Source organism: Magallana gigas, chromosome 3 (genome assembly GCF_963853765.1).
Source record: "Magallana gigas chromosome 3, xbMagGiga1.1, whole genome shotgun sequence".
In the NCBI taxonomy this organism is placed as follows: Eukaryota; Metazoa; Mollusca; class Bivalvia; order Ostreida; family Ostreidae; genus Magallana; species Magallana gigas.
The window spans coordinates 57,489,048-57,515,309 of NC_088855.1; the positions used below are offsets into that span (position 1 = coordinate 57,489,048).

The following is a 26,262-nucleotide window of genomic DNA, read 5'->3' on the forward strand; positions in this document are numbered from 1 at the left end:
TGTTATTATTTCTGTTAAGTGGTATTCACTTCAGCCTTAAGCCTCAGTAAATACATGAAGGTTTTTATTTATCAGAGGTTTTTAAATCAAGATGTATCAACCTCATCAGAGGTCCTCTATTTGGTTCAATGGAAACTTCCCGCAGTAGCTGTACATACACAGTACAGTGTATATTATGGGAGCTCAAATTCCTTTAAACTCTTTACTCAAAATTAAATATAGATAAATTTATTTAACTATGTAGTAATTTTGTATCTCTCTAGGTTTTACAGGATGGTAGACAATATTTTGTATTTAGCTGATTTTTTTGTAGGATGCTTTTGTAGCATCGCATCTGCAGAAATATAAATTGCACAAAATTTTGTTTAATTACCCGGTATTTAAAAATACATTTAAAAACTTAGTCCTCTTTTGAGAGTTATACAATTGCAAAAAATATATTTAGAATTATAAAACAGAAATTAACCTTCTTAGCAAAAAATAAAACCAGTTATTCCTAAGTATAATATAAAAGTAATCAAAAAAACTTCTATATAAGTTTGAATTTCCTTAACTTTTGCAAGTAGTGTGATTGTGTTTTTGATTTGTAGGTTGAATTCACTTGATGTTTGTTATTGAGCATCACAAGTTGGTAATTGGATTGTCATGATTGATTGATTTTTATTGATATTGATTGATTGATATTTTTTAAGGAAAAGGAAATTGATATCACTGTTTGTCCTTGTGAAGGCCATTATGTGTTATATGTTCAAAGTGTATCTGTGTTGTGTTGTATCTTACACATATATTGTAATTGATTGTACTCATCTGACATGAAGAAGAGAAAAACTTTTTATCATGCAGTATCTGTTTCTTGCATTGGTCAATAGATTTTATGTTCTCTGCACTTGATCCTCTGAAACTGATCAAGTTTTTGACAGCGTATCAGATCAATTCTAATCATGCCTTGGTTTTACAGATGAGGAGGATAGAGCTGATTCCAGGACCGAGGGGATGATCAGTGGGGACGAGTATGCAGACGCACGGTCAGTGACCTCGGAGGATCACATAGGTCAGTCAGGGGAGATCACTGCTCTCTGGGCCCCTCTCAATATTACAGCATGTGGAGAGGGGCTTATATGATTCTAAAACATTTCTTGTTTTTTTAATGATTTCCTGGGATAAACTAGGGGATACATGGGAACACTGATAACAACACTTTACAAAATCAATTAAAGAGATGAATAATGAAAATAAATTCAGTATGCAATATTGTAATAATAATGATTCTATAAGGTTAGCAATTTGCTTAATGGAGTTTTGATATTTGTTTGGTCCATTGAGAAAACAGTGGTTGTTGAAATTAATAGCTAATATCTGATGGAGGATGTTTATTTGAAGATTTTATCATACAATGAAAATAGATAAACTCATAATTTGTGCATTTAAAAGTCAATAAAAATGAATTGAGAGAGTTTATCCCTCAATCTGTACTTTTATGATAGATACATCTCTTGGAAAGAAGGTGGAACAAATCCGACAACATCTGTACACGGAGCAGAGTAAGGACTCCTCCCCCCCACCGTCCGCCGGATGTAAGACCAACATCCTGTTCCTGGTTCTACATGGAGGTAATCCTCTGAGATTACCCCTCTTTGTTTAGGACTTCACATATAAGTCTGATACAATGCCCCGTAAGTCAGCAAATAAAATGAAGTCTTGATATGCTTCTATTTCTTTAGGAAACTTGCTTGACATGCACATCGACCATGTCCAAGCTTCCAAGAGAAGTGACTTCAGCACGTTTAAGATGACGTTTGAGCATGTGATGAGGACCCACTACCCGGGGGCACTAAATCACATCGCCTTCAGACTTGTCTCCTGTCCCCAGATCTGCACAGAGACAGTCAACCTCCTCGCCAGGTAAGGCATTTGATTAGGTCTAGGTAGTAAGCCAGAAGTGTGTTCAACAGAATGAGCGCTCACCAAAATTCCATATACCTCCAACACAAATTTTAATGAGCGCTCGCAAACGCTCGCTCTGTTGAACACACCTCTGGAGAAATTCCTCTCAACATGAAATATGCTGCCTTATATTATTTATTAGGTTTGATACTGACTGTCTATGAAAATATTTTGGGTTTATCAAGTTATTTGACAGTGAGGCAAAGCCGAACCTCGAAGGACTTCAACAACCAAACATATTTCTGTAGACAGTTTAAGTAATAAACCCACTTTGTTCAATTGAAGACCAACAATGACCTCACATAACTTACACTATATCTCAAAGCATCTTGACAATTTTTAACCAAGTTAACATTTATCTGGTATGTTTAATAAGTTATAGTTATAAGTTATAAAGTGAAGATCATGATTTTGAATATACAATATGGTTCAAAATAATTCTTTTGTTAATAAACAATTTGGAATCTTTAGTCAAAATGTTTCTATGTTAAATGAGGTCTTTTCTTATTTAAAAATAAACTTTTAAGCACTGCTAAAATATTTTCTGAAAGTTACAAATTTAAAAATCTTTCGTCGCCACAATAATAACTTAGATACACCTTCTGAAAATCTCCTAATCAAGGAAGATAATGCTAGATGTCTATATTTAGCTCTAGTTAGTAGAAGTTTTATCTGTAGATCAGGTTTGACAAGAAGTGTATAAAGATAGGGTGTAAATCTTTTGATCAAGGAAATGTGACAATTAAAAATTGTACAAAAAATGCCTACAATTTTTTTTTTAAAATGTTGATATTATCATTAGGAAGTGAAGTACTGAATTTTAAATGAAGGAATTTTACTGAATAAAGAATATACCTGTATTTTACACTGCATGATAAGTTTTTTGGAATAACCACACTTTCCTATGTTCAATGCATATATCTCACTTTTACATGTTTTTTTTTTAAATTGGTATGAAAATATTCATCAAGGACATCTTTCTTGAAAAGGTATACTTTCACATACAAAAACAAAGAAATGCATTAGAAATAATGTCCTTAAGTATACAGTGTATAACATTGTCCGGTGTATGATGGTTTCCCTCAGGGAATGACTTGTTTACACTTTTTGTTTACAGCCTGAGTCCCTATGGACTGGACCCCCAGACACCAAAGTCCCAGGAAGCCTCTCTCTGGACCCAGGACTTTGTTCCCCTTGGGGCCATTGCATTGTTTGCTTCCTCAAACCCTGAGTACCATGAGGGTGTTAACAAGATGGTGGCCAAAGCTAACCTAGTGTACCAGGACTTCTTGACCTCTGGAGAGGGCAAGGGCTTTACTGGACAGGTACAGTCTGATTTACTTAGTGCCCTATTCATACTTCCTGACCTTGGGAGAGGGCAAGGGCTTTATTGGACAGGTATAGTCCGATTTACTTACATGTAGTGCCTAATTCACACTTTATAGCTTTAAGAAAGGAGAAGACATATTACAAAGACAACACAACTCATTTGATAAAAATCATACTTCAACAAATATCATGAGAGATTCTTTTTAACCCATGTACATGAATTATCTTCTTGTATATTGATTAATCCGATTTCTATTCAAGGAATCCTAATTATCCTTTCAACATTTATGTATAAATATCAATTTAAAAGTCATCACAGTTCAATGAATTATAAATGACTGTAAAAATTCATATGTAATCAGAAGGCGGTAGAAGATATACATGTAGCTTAATACAGTAAGGTTTACTTTACGTGAACCAAGAAAACTCTGTGTACCTGTTATAGGTGTGTCTGTTGGCGGACTCCACAGCATCCATCATGGCTTACGACGCCCTGACATCGGCCAGCCTTAACTGTGGCCGGGGACTGAGTACCTACGACAGCAACAGTAGTCTGAACATGGAGGGAAACCCAAGGAGCTGGGCCTCCAAGACCTCCGAGTCGAGTCACGCCATGAGTCTGAGTGATCCCGATCTCTCCAAGTGTTGTAATATCAGAGACTGCGCATGTAACACGGCAGACAAACAGTTCAGTAAAAGTGATGTCTCGTCAGCGACAGACAACAAGCTTAGACGTCAGAACTCAGGTCAGAGACACTCTGCGACGACGTATCTGAACGTCAATGAGCCCCCGGAACACATCAGACGCACCAGCACCGGCAGTAACTATGATGGGCCGTGTATGAAGCTGGACTTTGAGGTGTCAGAGTTCTTTATGCTGGGGGCTCCCCTAGGGCTGGTGTTGGCCTACAGGAGAATGACATCGGGGGATGATTCCCCGCCCCAAAGTCCCATGTGCAATCAGGTGTACAATCTGTTCCACTCCAGTGACCCTGCAGCGGTCCGGCTAGAGCCTCTCGTCCACGAGTCTTTCAAACATATCCCACCTGTCAAAATCTCCAGGTACAACAAGTTTCCTCTCGGAGATGGAGAACCCATCCATGTAGGTTAGTATAAGATAGGATCAAACAAGTATGGGGTTTTTGATTAGTGTTCAGTATGACACAGAAGAGAACCTCTGTAAAACTCTTTGAGTCTGTCAACATTGAATGTAATATGATCAGGAACGGGCTTATACTACATCAGTTGTACTTAGTCTAGTGGGTATTATTTATCACTGTATTTTTGTGTCTACAGTTGAGACAGTACAGAGTAACTTGAATCTGTTCACTAACCGACGCTACTCCTCCGGTCCCTTCCTCCAGAGACAGGGAAGCATCACCAGCAATATCTCCCAGATGTCAGGCCTAGGAGAGTCCGCTGTGTCCTTTATCACTGGCGGTCAGTACCCTCCCCTCACTGACCACTGGGTCAGTGATCTCATGACCTTCACATTACCCTCACATTGGCCATTTTGTCAAATATCTCATTGGTTGTTACAGATAATCTTACATGTTTTGAGCATTTTAAAATACAAATACATTGTACTTCAAGTGAAAAAATTGTACATGTGTACATTACACATCTTTTAACAAACCTGAAATTATTTCTGATCTCTAATACAAGTTATACTGTTCATATACACTCTCTAGTTGCTATGCGACTAAGTCATGTTGTTTAGTTTAGATAGATGTTACTGATGCCTTGTAACTGATTCTGTGTCCATGCTTTGACAGTGGCAAGGTACTGATGCCTTGTTACTGATGCCTTGTAACTGATTCTGTGACGTCGCTTTGACAGTGACCAGCAGGTGGTGGGGTAACAAGCGGCTGGACTTCGTCCTGTACTGTCCCGAGATCCTCCACTCCTTCCCGGTCTCTGCTCTCCCTCACCTGTTCCACGCGAGCTTCTGGGAGTCCAGTGATGTCACTTCCTTTATCCTACGACAGGTGAGAACTGATTGGTTCCTGTTGATTACGTCATGTCTGCAGACTTACTATGAACAGTTTCTATGAACATCTATCTTGTGTTTCTTCTGTCCTGTGGCATTAATATTGAAAAACCCATTTAATCTCTTATAAATTTAGACCAATACATAATTTTCTGTTTTCAAATAGCCTAATTTAAATTTTTCCATTGAGTTAGAATGGTGCAAAAATTACTCTGTATACAGTAATATCTTGCCTCCTGCTAATTTGTAAGAAAATCATTGGCTAACAGTAGTCATGTGGAGACCATGTATATTCCATACACAGTCAGTACGAAATATATCTCCTTGTCAATGAGCATTATGATGTCATTCACAGAGTATTTTGACGTCAGGTTTTTGTACCCAAATTAAAAGTTGTAACATATTTCATTGTTACATTCATTATTTGCCATTTATACAAAGGCAGTTACGGGTAGTTAGATATAATCTTTACATGGTTTGTAGTAGACCTAATATGGTTCATACATGGTCAGTAAATTCCATATGGGGCAATAACTCCACTTTCACAGTTACATTGTATTACCTGTAAGTTACATTGTAATACCTGTAAGACATTATTTGTAATTGTTACAGGTACTGAGGTATGATGTGTCTTTGTTTGAGTCATCTGGTGATGTGGACCTACAGTCCAGTCTCAGTGGAAAGGTCTCCCGAGAGAAATGGTTAAAACGCAGAACTACAATTAAAGTCAAGGTAAATAAAGCCTGTAAAACCCCAGAGGAATAGTTTTATCATCATGTGTTTGTACAGTATCATTTATTTTAGCAGTTTTTTAAAATTTGATACTTTTACATTATACATGATATTGACAATATTATAGTTTCATTTATTGTAAGTAATGTAATGAGAGAGAAAATTCATCTGTGAATGTACATGTATGATTTATAAAATTAGAATCTTTCCATATGAAAATAACTTGTAATGAACATCATAAGCTTAAAGTAAAATCGTACAGTCATAGAGTTTCTGTCAGTTCTTGGATAATCATTAACTACTGTACGTGAAAGAACTATGTTCAAAGTTAATGGTGATGACACAGTGATGAGATAGTAAAAAAATTTATTTCCTTGTCAGAACTTGCAGCCAAATCATCGCGGAAACGATGTAATGGTTTTGGAGGACAAACCCCAGGTTATCACGGCCAGGTTCATGTACGGCTCGTACGACGTGACTTCACTGTCAGGGGAGAAGGTAGGTCACATCTCATTAGTCAAAGGATGGGATAACATCAGTATGTGAACACAGATCAGGGTAAAACTGATACCTACATGTATATAGAACCACAGACAGCAGATTAAGCCCAATCTTGTATAAAGTATTGGTATTATAGTTTTTGAAAATGTATGCCTTAAAGGCGAGTAGCTTTCTGACAAGTGGTTATTATGGTGATATAACCCCTGATCTGTGAACTAGTTCAATGCTCTCCATGGCAGGTGGACGTCCATGTGATGGACCAGCAGACTGGGGAATGGCAGTACATGGGGACCGAGGTCACTGACAAAAACGGCAAGCTCCAGTTCACCATTCCATCTGAGAAGGGCCTGCCCCAGGGAATGCACCCGGTCAAAGTGGTCGTCAGGTATCTGTTCTGTCTATTCTAATCAAGTTTTTATACCCCCGCAAACGAAGTTTAGGGGGGTATATTGGTTTCACCCTGTCCGTCTGTCCGTCTGTCTGTAGACGCAACTTTGTCCCCCCTATAGAATTTTTTATTACTGCATGGAACAGTTTGAAAATTTGTACATATGTTGAACACCATCTGAAGATGTGCACCTGCAATTTTTTTTAAGATCAGACAAGATTTAATGATTTTATGACAGTTTTCATTTTCCTTATTCTATATATTGTACACTAATGTTGAAAAGAAAGGGAGGTAATCCTTACAGATTTTATTAATTAATTAATTGGAAACACTCTAAAATATATTTATATAAATACATCCAGATGTAGTTTTTTGTCTTTATGTCTTTATTAATAAAAAAAAATTATATTTTATTAGTATTCTATCAACTGACATTTGATGCAAAGTTTTTGTTTGTCAATGATAAATTCTTAGGAGCTAATAAGAACATCAAAGACAAGTGTGGCTGATTTCATTTGTCCCAAGGGAGCCATTATCTGAGCCATGGTTCAGATGGAGCATGTGTTTAGGGGAAATTGATAATCTGTAAAATGGGTGATGGTTTTGGGGCTATTTTAAAACTGTTTCATGTAAACCAAAAGGTCTATCATTATAAGGAAATAAATAATATAATTATTAATAAAGAAGTTAAACTATTTTTAGAGGTTGTTTAAATTTATTTGTCAAGTAAATTGATGAAGTGACCCTATTGGGCATTAATTTAAATGAAATTCAAAATTACTGATATGATTGTAGTGTTTTGGCAACTTTAAAATTGTTTGTAATATTAAATTTTCTTTTTTACATATTTTTACATAGTATGGTAATTATGGTAATTTTTTGGGAGTTTATTAAATTTAACGAGTTCATCAAAGAAAATCATAGTCCTATGCGATCAATTTTCTGATATGAAATTTCCATTGTGCCATAGGAGAAAGTGAGGAAAATTTGAAACAACTAATTGCATCTGTCAAGACTCTTATTAGAAAGATATTGAAAGTTTTATCAACAGAAGAGCATTGCTTGGCTACTGGTATTTCTATTCACTGCAAAGGGAGGGGATATTGTCATTTTGTTGGTTTTTCTTTAAATCAATTAAATTAAAAAAATATATCATCAAATACATACATTTGTAAATGTATTACTGTTATAGATATGTATTTACAGTGAAATTCTGAGAATTTTGATTTTAATTTTTCTTTGTTAACTAATTTTTTTTTTTTTTACAATTCTAGAATTTTTTTTTGGTATGTGTTTTAAACCTTTATTATTCATTTCAATTATTTGTCCCATTTGAAATTAGCCTAGCGGGGGTATTAGTCCCATTAGGACAGTTCTAGTTAGACATTAAATTTGCTTGTTGTGTACCTGTAACTTTGATGATTTGGCATCATTAGGAGTGATCATAGCTCTGCTGACTTTAAACTGTGTATATATAACTGTGATGTTTGTTGTTATTAGGGGTGATCACAGCTCGGCCGACTTTTACCTGTGTGTCCTCCCCCCAAAGACAGAGACTGTGGTATTCAGCATCGATGGCTCCTTCACAGCCAGCATGTCTATTTCTGGGAAGGATCCCAAGGTCAGACCGGGAGCAGTAGACGTAGTCAGGTCAGTGTGCTAAGGGCTAGAGTAATCAGGTGTCCACATCTAATTCATCTCTTTGTGCACTTGTTATTTGAGATTTATAGCAAGATAAATCAGAGGATGAAGTGGGAAGACGAAGGACCTTTTCAGTTAATCTTGGATTTTGTTTCTAGTCTAGAATCTACAGGATATTACATGTAAATACAGGATATTACATGTAAATACAGGATATTACATGTAAAGCTTATTCTTGCTTACTTACCACCTTTGTGATTTGAATCCATCTAGCTTTTGGAGGCATTGACTCTGCTTCATTGGTTAATCCTTTCACCGTTAGCCACAACAGCAGTAGGTATGGGATGACTGTTGACGGTTTTGGTATTACAGGCATTGGCAGGAGCACGGTTACCTGATCGTGTACGTGACCGCCCGCCCGGACATGCAGCACAAGAGAGTGGTCACGTGGCTGGCCAAACACAACTTCCCGCATGGAATGGTGGCGTTCATGGATGGTTTGTCCAAAGAACCACTGAAGCAGAAACTGTCCTATCTAAAGACTCTCCAGTCAGACGTAAGTGGGTCATCTAAATCAGGTCATCTGTGAAATCTTTTGCATCAAGGTCAAATCTAGTCAAGGTCACTCCAAGGTTATGTCAGAAAATTGGAGTTCACGTTTGTACAGATTTTCATTATTTACTTTGAGCTTGGGATGTTAAGCATATATTTATTTTATCTCAATGCATTCTTGTTGTAGGCTAAAATACTGTATAAGGCAGGATATGGATCCAATAAAGACATCTACGTGTACAAAGAACTAGGCCTCAGCCCACAGCAGATCTATATAGTGGGGAAGTCTTCCAAGAAACAGATGACCCAGGCCCAGGTACAAACTTACAATCCAGACTAGGTCTAGCTGACCAGAGTGTGGATTCAGTGTTATTTATAATTAGTGCCTCAGAGATTAGAAATGTATTCTTTAAGGAAAAATCTTGTTTCAAGTTACTTTTGAGATTAAAAGTAAATTTTGTGACTTTAACAGGTACTGTTGAGAATGATCATAAGTTTTGTGATGCTAACGACCTCTGTGATCTTTCAGGTGCTGAGCGAGGGGTATGCGGCCCACCTGAGTGACCTCCGTGCCCCAGGGACCACTAGACAGGCTGTGGGAAACGCCCGCCTTTTCATCCAGAAGGGCTCCTTCACCAAGACATTCCAGTCTGAAGGAAAGAAGGCACTGAAGAGGGTGCCCTCCAATCCCACCCCTGCCGGAGATTTTAAAAACAAACATGATGGACTCTTACACACGACTATATCAGTCGGGCCGGAGGGACACACCATAATAGAGCATGGGGGTGCCAGCACTGTCAGAACTAGGGGAACATCTCCAAAGCCAAAACTTGTACTAAAAGATGTTCCTAGATAGTGAACATTGTGTATTTAGTTTAAAAATTTCAGTGTTTTTTATGCTTCCAATATATTTATAGAGTATATTTTCTACTGTAATTTAACTTAGTTTAGTGAATGTTGATTTAAAGGTAAAAAAAACATTTTTTTACTGTGATTTTAGTTAGCAAAAGAATTTATTTTATAGTCTAGAATAGTGAACAACAAGCAAGGTGCTTAGAAAGACGTCCATTGGTTCAGTTTTTACGTAGATCTGAGAGTCCTTTATTGTTATTGATCCTTTATTTTTAGACCTATACAAGTATTTATACAGTCACGTACTTTAATCTTTATATTGTTTCTTTCTCTTTTATAAACATACAAGATATACAAATTACAGCATTTTATTTACATTTAGGAAATGCCTGAAGGAGAGACTTTTTATGTCTTTTATTCAGAAATGCCATTAAGCAGACATTTTTAGCTGAATTATGACACAATTTTTTTTTATACCATGTACAACATCAAAATGATTTTGACACAAGTAGAATTTCTTTCATTATTAACATTCTCCTATGTATAAGACAATCCATGGCTCTGGGCAGACAGTTCTAATGTATTTTTGTTCTGGTTTGACAATAAACTAGTATTCACTGCCAATGGTTTTGTTTCTTGGCAGACACTTTACCCGTATTTTCTCAAGGTTTGTACTTTCTGGATGGCTATTATACAGGTATTCACTGCCAGTGTATTCAACTCTGTCTCCAAGATCTGCTCAGTATAACAGTATAATGTATCTAGGTAACCAAGTACACGGCCTCTACGCTATTCAAGTAAAGGGATGTCACGCTGTTACTGTTTTATTTTGCAATATTTCAAGTTTGTAACATCTTTAGAGTTACTGACATATCAGTTCACAAGCATTTTATGAATTTCAAGTTCTTTTTTGTGAAATTGAAATGTCACAAAGCTTGAAATTATATGTACCGGTATTCATTTTTCATTCTTGTAATTTTTTTTTGTTTTTCATGCCTCTATGATAGGTATTAAATCAATGATGACTCAAATAAATCAGATAATCCTAAGTTACAGCAAATATATGTATGTTGTAATTCAAATTGTTAACATATAAGTAAACAAATATGTTAATGCCTATAATGTTAATATGGATTGATTTCAGTTTTATATGATACTTTTAATACCTGTGGTATGTGTATTTTAACTCTAACTAAATATATTTTTATTAAGTAAGTCATTTGTTAAGTTCTCCTTCTCTAAATCCCAAACATTTTATGTTATGATTTAATTTCTTGTTTTTATCTAGTTGTTATACCAAATGTTGTTGTACCATTTTCATGTTTGGTAAGTAAACAAATCTATTTAGACTACACATCTTTTTTATTTATGTTTTGGCTCCAAAGACCAAAATTTGACTCTCTAGCAGTGAATTTTATGTTTCATTTAAACAAAAAAAATGCTTTCTTTGGTGATTTATTTGGAATATAAAGGTGGCGACATTGCAGAAAAAATATGTAATGATTGCTGCCTTCATAAACCACATGAATCATAAAAAAAGCCTTAATTATATATATTTATTGATAAATCTTTCTATTTAACAAATTGATAAATTGGTTGGATGAGGTCAGAAAATTTAACTAAATTACTGTTGATGTACATAAGTACAATAGATAAAAGAAAGAGCCAAATTGTCTTCTTTTGAAACTTGAGTCTGACATCATAATGATTTATTCGTGCAGGCCGTGATTTTTCTTAGGTTTTGACCAATCGATAAAAAGGGGCTGGTAGATTTCAGTCCTGTCAGTTTTTACAGAGCTATGAAACACTGTCAATTTCTGTAAGAAATCGAGGATATGCTTAGTATTTGGTGGATGTAAATATCTATGGATAATCCCCGATTTGCTTAGTGGATACAAGTACATGAATAATAAGGTATACGTTTACCAATACCTCAGTGTGTTGAATGATTCTTTGAATCAGAAAGTTTATAAATTAAGTTGCGTTCAATACTTTAAAAGGTAAAATTAACAATGGCCCAACTGTCGGTTCTGAAAGTGTAAATTCCTGGAGAGTTGTAAATATATTTACTTTCCTTTTTCAGTTGTAGATATTTAAGTAATTATCTTGTCATTTATGGGTATTTAAGTAATTATTTTAGTAATTATCTTTTCAATTGTGGATATTTGAGTAACTGTCTTGTCAGGTTTGGATATTTAAATCATTATTGTCAGTCGTGGATAGTTGAGCTATCATTTCACATTTGTTGATAGGTCTAAATTCTAACAGCTGTGGATAACCCTACTGTATGTAATAATATCATAATTCCTTAAAATACGTCAACAGAAGTCACTTCTGGTCAACTTCTTGACAGACATCTTTGTGTCGGTTATTGAAAAATTATAAAATACATGCTTCAATTAAATCACATTTTCTAATCTTATGATAATATGATATGCTTTTTGCGAATTTGGAAATAACTTAAACCCTGAAAAATTATCCAATACGCGGACAGTGCATCTCCGCAAGCCAAGTGTCCGATTCGTTATTCTCATAAAGGGAGACGAGAAAACGAATCGGACACTTGGCAAGCGAAGATGCGGACAGTGACACAGGCGCTAAAATTGTTTCTATACTAAAAGTAAACCTTTTAGTACAGTATTAACACAACTTGTGTAATTATTATACAATGGAGTAAAAACAAGTGCCTGTTGACAGTATCCAATACTATTTGTAACTCGTTATACGGGGAAGGATCGAGCTCAAAATTCACATAGGAAAGTAAAAACAGACAGATACCCCCTCCCCCCCCCCCCCCCCCCCCCACCCTCAGGCATTATTATTCCTAGGAGCCCCACCCCCCTTTCCGGAAAAAAAAATCTTGGATCCGGCTTCATCCACGCTTGTTGCATCCTACTATTTTTATGATTGAAATTTAACATGATTTAAACAGCAAAAGTATACACATAAAAAACATAAAATATTCATAGCTTCATGCAGAACTATTGATTTGTGCAAATGTCACTCGCGGTGTTCTGATTAATTTATGACTGCAATGTATGTCGTTACCGGGAATTAAATCGAGCACGGTCTGTACAACGTTCAACGAGCCCGATGCGAACATTCACTGTTGGTAAGTAGTAGAATCTTCCCTCTCAAAGAATGAGTTATTTTGTAAAAAAAAAAAATACAGGTTTAATTTACAGTGCGGTACTAAGGTAATGTGCGTGTTACCTGACTTTTTAGCAACAGTTTCTTGTAAATACCATACGGCATGCAGTCACTACATGTGTATATATTATGCTTTTCGCCAAGTTTCATGGTTTCAAGTACCATGGTAAATAAAGAAGAAACTTATTAAACATTGTTGCTTTAGATGATTATGTTGCCATGTTATCAGAGGCTGACATCATGGGAACATGAAAATTGCATGCTAACGCAACCAAATTATCCACAATTTATAAAATGTAATGCAAAATAAAAATAATTGAAAATTGTCAGACAAGAAAATGATTTGTGGGTAAATGGATATTTTATGATTGTTACCATGGTAACTATACAGTATATGATTGATACCAAAATATGACCAAATATGATTTTTTTGGGGTGTTATTTGACACTGAAATAGAATATCATGATTTTTTAAAAATTGCAATGGCCTGTGGTGCAACAATTAAAGAAGATTTATATGTGAATATTGAAAACTTTGCTATGAAAACAAGTAGAAATGAAGAGAAATTATCCCTTTTATGGTAACCAATCTACTGCTCTTTTGAGCAAAGATAAAGTTTCCATGAAATTTCATCAAATTATGTCAATTTTTATTACCGACCAGACACAATAACGTAACCAAACTTGGGATCTGCTTTCTGTGTCCACTGTGGGTGTGTTAGGGCAGACTCTGAAAAATGACCAAATGTTTCTACATTTATGAGGGGGTGGGGGTGGGGGTTAGGGATGGTTGAAAAAGATGTGTTTGCTTCACACTTCAGTACGTAAAGCGAACTCCAAGAGCTGACCCTTGAGCAATTTAACCCACAGCAGACCTTAAGAACATATGCAAACTATTAAAAAGCAGACTCCGGAAAAAAACCCTGAGAAGATACCCTGCGTCAGGTTTTGGGATCTACTCTGGTGTCAGGTTTTGGGATCTACTCTGGTGTTAGGTTTTTGGATCTACTCTGGTGTCAGGTTTTGGGATCTACTCTGGTGTCAGGTTTTGGGATCTACTCTGGTGCCAGGTTTTGGGATCTACTCTGGTGCCAGGTTTTGGGATCTACCCTGGTGTCAGGTTTTGGGATCTACCCTGGTGTCAGGTTTTGGGATCTACCCTGGTGTCAGGTTTTGGGATCTACCCTGGTGTCAGGTTTTGGGATCTATTCTGGTGTCAGGTTTTGGGATCTACCCTGGTGTCAGGTTTTGGGATCTACCCTGGTGTCAGGTTTTGGGATCTACTCTGGTGTCAGGTTTTGGGATCTACTCTGGCGTTAGGTTTTGGGACCTACCCTGGTGTCAGGTTTTGGTATCTACTCTGGTGTTAGGTTTTGGGATCTCCTCTGGTGTCAGGTTTTGGGATCTCCTCTTGTGTCAGGTTTTGGGATCTACTCTGGTGTCAGGTTTTGGGATCTACTCTGGTGTCAGGTTTTTTGGATCTACTCTGGTGTCAGGATTTGGGATCTACTCTAGTGTTAGGTTTTGGGATCTACTCTGGTGTCAGGTTTTGGGATCTACCCTGGTGTCAGGTTTTGGGATCTACTCTGGTGTTAGGTTTTGGGATCTACTCTGGTGTCAGGTTTGGGATCTACTCTGCATGGTGTCAGGTTTTGTCTGGTCTGTAGTGTATGTCCTTATCTTTCATAAAATATATTGTTTGAAACTGATGTAACTTCCACAATAAGAATAGCATTGCTCTGTATGGAGTTAATTTTTTTAACTTACATCATCTTCTTTCAAATTGGTACAATATTTCCATACCAACAGTATTAAGTACTGGTATATATTGCATAATGATGCTCCAACTTGTTGCATAGAGCATTTAAACAATTTTTCATGCGATATTATCAACAAAAAATGTCAATATTTTGTTAAAAACAGAGATATTAATATATATAGTCAAGAAGAGGTCCAGGGGCCACATCGCTTATGATGATTATAAAATACTCATGTCAGATAACGGTTATAGAAGCAGTCTGGTAAGCTGATATCATTGACAATGGTATTGTGTTTAATTTGCTAATTGTAACTGACAGATTATGGTGATTACCTTGGGAATTGTAACAGTTTATCTGTTATGTTAGTTAACACCTACATTTCATGCTGTACATACTTTGGTAGCATGTTTCTACTGTATTTAGTGACTGTATTGTTTAGCTATATCTGTTCAACGTTAATATTCTTGAGAATCAAATAAAATATCATCTTTGCTTAAGCCTATTAAGGTTTGCAAAGATAAAATATTTGTTTCTAAGTTGGACTTTTTTTCATTAACATGATTGACTTTTGAGTCAATTAGACATCTCCACCCGCATTTTTTCTCCTGATCTTCATAAAATCTAGTTAATATGTGTTGCAGACAATATTGGGATTAAATTTTAATATATTTTTCCATTTTTCGTCTCCGGACAAGTTAAATAATATTTCATATGTAAAGAATGAGTTTGTGCATGTACTGGCGTTTCCTTCCACAAATAAAATAAATTTTTACTCTATTAAATCTTTTATGAAAACTGGTATTGCACTAATTTGCAAGGCAAATTGTTGTACGTAGTTTGGTGAAGCTTTAGTTGGTATAGAAAAATCAATAAAATGTTGCATAATATTTTACCAAATTTTGTCTATTTCTTCATCAAAAGAGCATTACAAAGTTAATGTAAAGGGTTAATCTTAATTGCAGTACTACATTCAATGAAATGAGTGGAATCAAATGTTAAGCACTAAGTAATCAAATATCATGGATCTGTTCACTCCCTACATTTAGCTTTGAAGGGGGGGGGGGGGGGTCTTAGTGAAAACTTTATAAATCAGACAATTAACTTTTGATCCTTTTTTTAAAATGAGCATTTGTATCTGTGAAAGAAAAATTATCTTACTCTAAGAGATGAAATGAATTGGTTTGGTATTACATTCACTGTATTTCATTTTGTTATAGAGCTAGCTATTACTGGTAATTCTGTTCTGCTCGTGATGAGCACAAAAAGAATTGTGCAAATTTCTCTTTAGTTTTCTCTGTTCACATTAAAACAGAGAATATTGCGCAGTTGATGCCTGATATTGCCTGTCTATCAAGATTAGACGCTTGTGATAATAAACTGGCAAATTGTGTTTTTGATGAAAATTGATATTTTTTTTATATAAATCAACAATAAAGGCGTTCAGAGAGATTTGTTGATCACTCGACTAATTGAAATCACAAAAAGTAAAGTATCCCATTAGATAGCTCGGTGTCTCAATGGGAATTCAAATCAATGGAGAGAACAGAATAATTTGTTGCTGTAATCTCGTTAGAAACAAAATATTGTTCCATATAAAGCAAATACTTGAGTGTCATTTTGTGAAATAAAAAGGAGTTTGTAGACTGAAATGTGAGTTTCATTGCCAGTGTTTTTAGCAATATTTATATTTGGCACCTGAAAGTGGTTCTTGATACTAAAAATTACTTTGTTTTTATTTATCTGTTCCGTGTGATGAATATTTCATGGTTTTAGAGAGGAGGGTTTATACCGTATTGTTAGGGGCCTATGGTATTACGTTCAAAGATCTTGGGTAGTAGACTGAATGGGTGTTTGATATTTGAAAGCAAAGTGGTTTATGACCTCTTGTAACCTTCTCACCATTTTATGGTAAAATCCATAACATTATCATTTGGAGCATGATAATACAAATGTATGGCTTGAAAACTTGATATACGCAGAGTAAGAGAGGAACACATTTATGGAAGGGAGAAATGAGGATAACACCAGGAAAAGTATTATTTGTACATCAATGTTGATATGATCTTATAGGCTAATGCTACATTTTATAGATTGAGGAATTATGAAATAGAATAATGATTATTGATTAATTATATGAGTGAGAGAGAGACAGAGACAGTGAGGGAGAGCTAACAAGCATGCAGTTATTAATTAAAAGCCTTCCTGGAGAGAGAGAGAGAGAGAGAGAGAGAGAGAGCTAACAAACCTTCAGTTATTAAAGTGTTTAAACAAGTCAATAAGTTGGATGCTTCGTAAGATTTATGAATATTATATTACTACAGTATATGAATGTGTTACAGCGGGCCCCATTAGCAGCCAGTTCCTGTATGTGAGCTCTCACCAGAAAACTCTGTAGATGTACGTTTCTCATTGATTTTCTGGCTGTAAACTTGATGTGTCTCTACTTAAGATAACAGATCGAGGGAGCCTGAAATATTCAAATCACCGGTCGACACAGGTAAGATATTTGTCACCCCTTTCTTCAATCATTGCTGCAGTGTATCAGAATTTATATAGGTGTAATATTTTTACATACTCCGCAGCTGGGAGATTTATTCCACAGTGATTAATTTACCTCCAGTGTTCAGGTATGACAAATCTACAATTACTTATTAATAATAGTTTGTCCAGCTAGCTGTAAACATTTTGTCCACATTTGTCATTGTGTACATATTTTGGACACATTTGAACAGCTGAAAGATAAACAGATCAAGTTGAGAATGTAAATTAAATGCTGGGCCATAAATATATGTACATTGTATATGGTAGATAAAGTTAATGCTACAGTGTAGCGATTATTTGAACATTGTGTGTCAGTGATGACTTCACCTTTAAATGCCTGTATACTATTTTTCCTTCAATAACAAATCAGGTTGATAAAAATATTTCATGTCTGCTATATATTCAAATCTAGTAGAATTGTGTTTTGATTACAAATGTTACATGTATATGGTGTTTGGAAACTGCAGAGAATTTGATTGTAGAGATCAATATTTTCATAGACCATTAGTTGTCATCATAAGTACATGTATGTGTATTCTCTATATAAAGTTTTATTTTACAACTATGTACATATAAGTAGAATTCTATTGTATTAATGGACAAAATTATTGGAATAACAAACTGCAAATTGTTATAGTAGTTAAAAAAAATTAAATTTTCTTTAATTGTTTTTTGTGCACTCAGATCTGTAAGCTCTTTGGTAAAGTTTGGGTAGACAAGCCGATCTGGCAGCTGTAATTGTTGAGGAAAGGTCAACAAGAAGCATATACATGTATATGAGTACTGTATATGATATGGGACTACATCAAAGTGGTTATATAATATGTACATGTGTGGTGTTTGTTCTGCTACATTCTGGTCCAAAGGAATCTATGCTAGACCTTACACAAGTTTGTGAAAAAAAACCTTAAATTATATTAAGTCTTTATAATAAATCAAATTTCTCTGATTTGCTGATCATAATCATGCAGGTAGATTCATAAGAAACAAGAAACCAGTACATTAAGCTGATGATGGAGCAATATGTCTTTCAGATGAATCCAGTGTCTACTGAGTATTGACTGTTTACACAGGGTGGCCTGGGGACGCTCAGTAAGAGGGCTCTATTAACTCAGGGTGAGCTGATTCATTAGCTAGGTTTAATATACTTCTTCAGCAAACAAGGAGAAGATTGGTGAGCTGTGGTCAGTTTTTTGACACCACTCTGGGATCCGATTGGCTGGTCATTGAACCAATCAGTGTCTCCTGTGATTTGTGTGAAGACACAGCAATCTTTCCACTGATTATTGACCACCTGTTTTAGGTGACGACATCAGCCGATGGGATCTTAAGATTGTGCCGGGATTTTTTTACAGAAGTGATCATGATGTGTCACTGTCTACCTACATCCTGTTGTGCTTATCGACTCTATATTTGAATTACTACAATGTCTGTCACATCACTAGGCCTCAAGTCATGAATGGCTGAATGTCACCTTGTGGAAATTTCAAAGGAATGGTGCATATATATAAACTGTTGTTTAATTGTAAAGGTACTTGGGAAGGCTTTTAGAAAATAGGAGTGTTAAGGAGCCAAGAGAATCTTACACACTATATATGAGTGGAAAAATTTAAATGCACACATTCTTTGTTGAATCTCATAGAGTCATTTGTTAATTGCTAGTTTGTCTATGATTAATGATTGCCCAATAATCTGTTGATATAATCTGTCACAAAAATAAGTCGATGAAAGCCCTGTTTATTATGCACAATAAGAGTTCGATTAGTGACAATGAATCATTTCACAACAAACATACACTGATATTGCCAGGCTTAAACGCAGAAGATTAAATGCACAGCATTGACGGAGGCTGTTGCTGAGAGCAGGAAAATACGCGTACTGCAGCAATTATTGACTGGCAATAACAAACACTGTCATTTCATTATAAAGCTGACCTAATAGTATTAGGATTGAGAGATCCTAGATTGACTGCTCAGCTAGCAGCCAGGGGTCCAGACATTAATAAACTGTGTTAATTGAGACAGCTAGCTCCCTCCATACAGTCAGCAGGCTACAGACAGGCCAGGCCAGCAGGCTAGCTCATGTTTTTCTGTTACAAATCAGAGTCCAGACTGATGAAGAGCAAGTTAGCCAGGATCTGTGTACACACTACAGAACAAAATCTTTATTCTGAGCAATCTTGTGTTGTAGTGTGCTGAGTGAGTTTGTGGCTGCTGGACATTGCTGTCGGGATTAGTGTGGTGGATCTTGAGAGATCAGTGGTGGGATGACCAGAGCAGGGTAAGGTAGGGACATCATCTTAATGTTACTCTCTGTGTATAATTACCAGTACTAATATTACTCTCAGTGTGACCAGCTGTCCTAATATATGTTAGTTACTTTCACTTGTATTTTTAAAACCATTTCACTGTGTTTATACTCTACTGCATTAATCAGTGAGCATTGTTATGTTAAGTTATAAACAGTGATGTCTTAATCACTCTCAGCTGCTGACAATTTCCTGAGTTTCCTCTGTGTACTAAAACAAGACTAAACAAGATACACATCCTGCACAAACACATGTAAATATTGTAATTGGACAAGATCTGGCAATTTGTATATAAATGTACAACATATCTATACAGTAACTACTTATCTAATTAGATATATAATTATACTTATGTAACAGTGTATAAAACTTAAGCTATTACACAGACTTGTCTCTACATCTATACATGTACTTATATAACTGTTTCATTCTCATTCATAAGTAAATATACCAGAGTTTCTACTATACATGTACACATGTAAATAAGTATATATCTACCCATCTCTACTATAAATGTACACATGTAATAGAGTATGTAACTATACTTATCTACTATACATGAACACACATAATAGAGTATGTAACTATACTTATCTACTATACATGTACACATGTAATAGAGTATGTAACTATACTTATCTACTATACATGAACACACATAATAGAGTATGTAACTATACTTATCTACTATACATGTACACATGTAATAGAGTGTGTAACCTTACTTATCTACTATACATGTACACATGTAATAGAGTAAGTAACTATACTTATCTACTATACATGTACACATGTAATAGAGTATGTAACTATACTTATCTACTATACATGAACACACATAATAGAGTAAGTAACTATACTTATCTACTATACATGTACACATGTAATAGAGTATGTAACTATACTTATCTACTATACATGTACACATGTAATAGAGTGTGTAACTATACTTATCTACTATACATGAACACACATAATAGAGTAAGTAACTATACTTATCTACTATACATGAACACACATAATAGAGTATGTAACTATACTTATCTACTATACATGTACACATGTAATAGAGTATGTAACTATACTTATCTACTATACATGAACACACATAATAGAGTATGTAACTATACTTACATACACATTTGTAATGTAATAGGGTTTGTAACTACACAGCTTTACTTACATGTATACATCATATAACAGTATGTAACTACACATATCTACTATACATACATGTATGTATTAGGATATGTAGCTACAAATCTCATCTATACATATACACATGTAATAGATTATGTAACCTCATCTCAAATATATGCACGTGTAACAGAGTGTAACTACATGTACATCTATACTATTCGTGTAATGATTGATACATGTGTATCAAAAAAGTTTTTCTCGCATTACATTCCGATTCAATGATTGAGAAATTTGAGGATGATGGCGATAGATATTATATATTTTTAATGATAAGTAAATAATTTACTTAGTCAATCCCATCAATATATAATCCTTAATCCAGGATTGACACAGACACATATATATTATTTAAAGGAATTGTATTTGAATAAACATTTATATAACTCCTTTGGAGGGGGGCCTTAAAAGTATATGTTTTTAACTAATCTTAAATAGAGCATATCAAATTTTTTAATGCTTGAGATTTTCCCCTGACATTTAAACTGCAGTTCATTACTGATTTACCGGTAATCCCTAAGATTGGCTAACAATAGAAGAAATCAGGTTTAAATGTTTCCTCCATCTTGTTGTTACACGTGACAGATATTTACAGTCCGTGGGAGAGTCTCCAAGTAAATCTGTCTGTTTCCAACCAAAACAAAAAAATAAGAGTAAACAGAGTCTAAATGTGTGTTCCAGTTCTACAGGTGTGTGGTGATGGGATGTAGGTGAGTGACTGAGGGAGCCATACTTATATGCTGTGTACCTGTTCTTACCTGGTGCTCATTAGTACAGGTATTCCCTGTTATTGTTCTACAAACGTGTTCTGTAGGTCAGATCGTTATATTGTTATCATTCAGTAGGCTATACGCTAATCAACTAAGACAAAGTTCTTTTCTGACAGTAGGTTGAATTATTTGCATATTTTGGGTTTGGTGTACAGATGAACAAAATGTTAGGTTGAATTGTCACTCTTGAAATCTTTAATTAGCCCTATTGTTTTCTACATGCAGTAGTAATGGTATGCTCACTTATTAAGCAGGTAAGTGTTTCCCAAAGTTATCTGTGAGGACATGTATTGAATGTTGTTAAATTGACTTGTTACATATCTTCATATTTAGCAATACATTTATATTTTTTTAAATTATTGCGAAATCCTGTTAGACTGATATTATAAGAAATTCCATAACAAAACATGTAAAAGTTGCACAACAATTAGCAGTATTTATCTCGAATACTTGCAGTTTTTCACTTTACATGCAGATTCATAATTATTCACATCTAAATTATTCTTTTTACTAAGTATTTGTACAAAGATGTTAATTTTTATCATACTTCTCAAAGAATTTTTTTTTTAAAGGCCCAGTTACTATCTCAGCCATCTTGCCCATGAAAGAGGAATTGATTTATTTAAGCTTCCTTTTCAATCCCCTAACTGCACATAATCAGTTGTGACTGGAAAATCCAACATATTTCTGTTGTCAGGTTTCCAGAAAATACCATCCTAATGCTGTAATAATGTTATGTTTTGTGATAAAAGTTCATCATGTAATGCACATGCATTAGTACATGAAACTGTTGGGAGATTATCTGTAGCGATTTCATATGCATTTTTATAAATCAATTTTTTAAAATGAACACATGATGATTACACATCTCGATAGATATATCCGTGGATGTTTTTTTTTTATTTAACTTATTTTCAATCTTAGATTTTTGCTTTTGTTGATATATGTCAGATAAGAAACCATTTTTTTCCTGTTTTAGAGAGTATCTCATTTCGAGATATTGATGATAGCTATCTCTGGTTTGAGATTCTGATGATAGCTATATCTCTGAATAAAACAGTAACTGTGCCTATACAATCACATAGCATGTACTTACAGCTGGGTATGACTTGACTCTTTGTTACGATCTACCATGGTATCTAGTTTTTGGTAATATTGTAGTTTTGGGTGTTTTTCAGATGGCAGTAAGTGTACAGCATGACTCTGATAGCTCTCATCATGTATGCCTTCGCCAATGCTGTGGCTTTCCTTCTGTATTGGCTCTATCAAGTCAGCGCCTCTCAAAAATCCGACACGGACATTCAGACAGACAATGTGAAACGTAAGTGGCTCAAGCGGAAACCTTCTCTCTTCACGATGATTGGTCTGGATTTGGAGATTCATAAACATTATTATGCTATCGACGACCACTTTCGAACATTTTCGGAAGTCAGCAAGGCTTGTAAAAGAGCCGGACTCGAACACTGTGGACTAATAATTGGAGTGGATTTTACGGCCAGTAATGAATGGCAAGGAAGAAAGTCTTTCAGTGGGAACTGCCTGCATAAAGTCGTGCCTGGCAGGATCTATAACCCTTATCAGAAAGTGATCTCAGTCATTACTCAAACTTTGGAACCTTTCGATGATGACAATTACATTCCTGCGTTTGGATTCGGTGATACGAAGACCTTGGGAGATTCTGTGTTCCCGTTTATGAGTGACGGTTCACCTTGCAAGGGCTTTGCGGAGGTGCTGGATCGATATAGTGATATTGCCACCAAAGTGACGTTCAGTGGTCCAACAAACTTTGCCCCTCTCATTTATAAAGCAATAGAAATAGTGAAGACCACCCAGAAATATCACATCCTAATCATCGTAGCAGACGGTCAGGTCAACGAGGAGCAGCAGACTGTGGAGGCCATTGTCGAGGCCTCCAACCACCCCCTCAGCATCGTGGTTGTGGGGGTAGGGGACGGCCCCTGGGACACCATGGACGAGTTTGATGACTGTCTTCCGAACCGAAAATTTGACAATTTCCAATTCGTAGATTACCATGCAGTGACCTCTAAAGTGAAACATCCGGATGCAAACTTTGCGCTTCATGCACTCATGGAAATACCTCTACAGTATAAGACTATCAGGAAGCTCGGCTATATCAGTGAATTCACAAACGGCTCCGTTATTAGTAAGAAGGAGTCAGATGTTTAAGATCTGCTGAAATTAATTAACTTAGGGTAATTTTCAGGGGCTCCTTTTTTGGGAGGCAATACTTTTTAAACTTGTCATGAAATACTGTTCATAATTGACTACTTAACATTCTATTTATTGATTTGTTCATGTATATACAGATATTTCCCTGTGATTTTAACTTTCAGCAATAATCCCTAATGACCAATTTATGAAGGTCTCAGTCCCAGTCCATTCCTGCATGTTACTATGTAATGCTCCTTGGTTTTTCTTTGATTTTATTGCATTTAATATTGATATTATTGTTAATAAGCTTTGTGATAATAAGTCTTTCTTGATGTTACCATAACATCTGGATAAGATCTTTATATTTATTGTTTTTGTTTGTTTTTATTTTTTGTTGTTTGAGGGGTTCTAGCAAATTAAGTCATTTAGATATACATGTATGGTGGTTTGCATTGTTATTATGCTCAGAGAAAAGTTCAAAGTATTTTGTTGAAGGACTCTTTCATATTTCTTAATTATTTCTTGTATCTTACTGGTTAAATTGTATGAATATTAGGAACCTACTATACTGCTTTAATTCATGCGTCCTTAAGTGTGAATGACGAGAGAGATTTACACAATACATATATAAGATGATCCAGAAATGATGATTACATGTACACGACTATGCACTGGGAAGACGCCAATAAGACCTGCTGATTTCATTTTCCTTAAAGTTAAATTTTAATGACAACATGTGCCAAGACTCTTTGCTTGTATATTTGTCAATCTTACATCTAGACAGGAAGTGTCAAAAAGTCTGAAATGTAAAATGAGGAAGATTTATTCAAGTGTCAGTCAACCTAACAATTAAGAAATTAAGTTATCTCTTTTTAGGAAATGGTGCAGAATTTTTAATGTCACAAGTTGTAGATCAAGAAAATGATCCTGTGTGAGTAGTAATGGTATGGTATTTCCACTCAACAGGATCTAGAAAACAGTCTTGCTGGGCTAATATCGTGTTTCCTGTGTATAAGACAAAATATGCTCTTCCAAATATGATTTTTTTTTTAATTCACATACATCAACTTTGTTCAGTAAAATGACAGCTCAACTTACTGGATTGAACATAATAATTTTAATCCTTAAAAGCATATACACTGTAAAAGCAAATTACTGGAAAATATCGTTAATCTTACGGTTAAAGTTAATGATGGGGAATTATAGGAGTGATTATAGTGTTAACCAGTCACAGTTGTCTTGTTTTATGAGTACTTAAGTAAGAATTACTGTATATAATGATTTTCATTATTTAATAGGTATTTCCCTTTAAGCGCTGTGTGTATTAGATTACACAAATGAACAATAATCATAATCTAATCATATCTCTAATGTGACAAAGCCACTAGCATAAGGAGCCTGCATGGAGCTCCACTGATGCTGGGAGTCATTGTGAAAGAGATGTGGGCTTTGTGCTGAATATTGATGGCTGTTTGTTCGAGTGAAAGCTACTGTTGCTTATAAAGTGAACTGGGTGGCAGCTGTCTTTTATTTTCTCACGAAGAAAACATTACCATGGATAGAAATAGAATGCTTTAGTCATTATGTTGATATTACTGCGGAAAGTCTCACAGAATCCATTTGAAAAGACTTCAAACTTACAGTGTTTCTATTTTTCAATATTTGAATGTTGTTTTTTTTTAACATTTCTGGAAATATTAATGTAGATAAAATACAGATCTGAGGTTTTGTTGTATTCTACAATTTTTTATTTTCGTAAGATCTGAAAAATATGAGGAAAAGGATTTTTTTGGCAATGTCTCCAGCATGAAATATGTCTGTATACATCTATATATCATAACAGGTGCTTGGTTGCTGGTATACATCTCTTGATTTTCTCTGAGCATTTACTCAAGTGTTAATTATTATCTTACTCAGATACAATTCCCTACAGTTTGATATACCGGGCCAGTGATATATGTATTGATTGGTAAAGTACATTCCCTTTGAAATGCTATTGATCTGTTATCAGTGATACAGACATGTTTTTCTTGCCGATTGATACACGACCATTGTCTCTCTGTCCAGAATGGTCAGACATGCATTTAATTATTACATTGTGTGAGATGTTTACAATCTTTTTTATGTTTGTGTTCAAATAAAACCTATGTATTTATTACTTTTTGTTCTTGTATAATAAAAAAAAGTTTTTGCTTAAAGTAAATCAAACTGATTGAGGTGTTCACCTACACTTTTCTATATACCTTTAGGGTCTTTGCTCTTCCAGGCTATGGTTTTGTAAATTATTTGTTTCAAAGGTGTACAATAATATAAACTGTTTATACATGTACAAGGACCCAAAATAATAGTACAGGCCACTCCTGTAAATGATAGTATTTTGGTTCAACAATTCATCCAGGTATACTTCTGAAGTAATTAATGAAATGACGTGTTGA

The 26,262-nt window shown here is 35.1% G+C and overlaps 2 protein-coding genes across 16 annotated transcripts in view; both read left to right on the forward strand.

The window, feature by feature from the left end:
- The window catches only part of LOC105321511 (protein retinal degeneration B), a 30,002-nt gene extending 19,539 nt beyond the window's left edge, over positions 1-10,463 (forward strand). For all 8 annotated transcript variants that reach the window (XM_034481244.2, XM_034481246.2, XM_034481248.2 and 5 more), the window contains 14 exons: positions 959-1,051; positions 1,485-1,610; positions 1,722-1,902; positions 3,062-3,269; positions 3,719-4,379; positions 4,570-4,713; positions 5,113-5,261; positions 5,876-5,995; positions 6,377-6,493; positions 6,736-6,881; positions 8,385-8,534; positions 8,898-9,081; positions 9,265-9,393; positions 9,607-10,463. In XM_034481244.2, coding sequence (XP_034337135.2) covers positions 959-1,051; positions 1,485-1,610; positions 1,722-1,902; positions 3,062-3,269; positions 3,719-4,379; positions 4,570-4,713; positions 5,113-5,261; positions 5,876-5,995; positions 6,377-6,493; positions 6,736-6,881; positions 8,385-8,534; positions 8,898-9,081; positions 9,265-9,393; positions 9,607-9,933 — 2,735 coding nt within the window. In that variant the 3' untranslated portion in view covers positions 9,934-10,463. The remainder of the gene's footprint in view (positions 1-958; positions 1,052-1,484; positions 1,611-1,721; positions 1,903-3,061; positions 3,270-3,718; positions 4,380-4,569; positions 4,714-5,112; positions 5,262-5,875; positions 5,996-6,376; positions 6,494-6,735; positions 6,882-8,384; positions 8,535-8,897; positions 9,082-9,264; positions 9,394-9,606) is intronic.
- A 2,469-nt stretch (positions 10,464-12,932) lies between these two features.
- LOC105321512 (uncharacterized) lies at positions 12,933-25,985 on the forward strand. Of its 8 annotated transcripts, none has more exons than XM_011419807.4 (4): positions 12,933-13,041; positions 17,179-17,336; positions 19,571-19,665; positions 22,834-25,985. In XM_011419807.4, the coding sequence occupies exon 4, from the start codon at positions 22,853-22,855 to the stop codon at positions 23,840-23,842; it is 990 nt and encodes a 329-aa protein (XP_011418109.3). In that variant the 5' UTR covers positions 12,933-13,041; positions 17,179-17,336; positions 19,571-19,665; positions 22,834-22,852; the 3' UTR covers positions 23,843-25,985. The 8 variants fall into 8 exon arrangements, with proteins under 8 accessions (XP_011418109.3, XP_011418112.3, XP_019920139.3 ...); XM_011419810.4 differs by having other exon boundaries at positions 19,571-19,660; XM_020064580.3 differs by lacking the exons at positions 12,933-13,041; positions 17,179-17,336 and adding an exon at positions 17,448-17,466.
- The last annotated feature ends 277 nt before the right edge of the window (positions 25,986-26,262 follow it).

Coding starts and splice junctions, on each gene's coding strand:
- LOC105321512 (XM_011419807.4), top strand. CDS start 22,853: ATGACTCTGATAGCTCTCATCATGTATGCCTTCGCCAATGCTGTGGCT.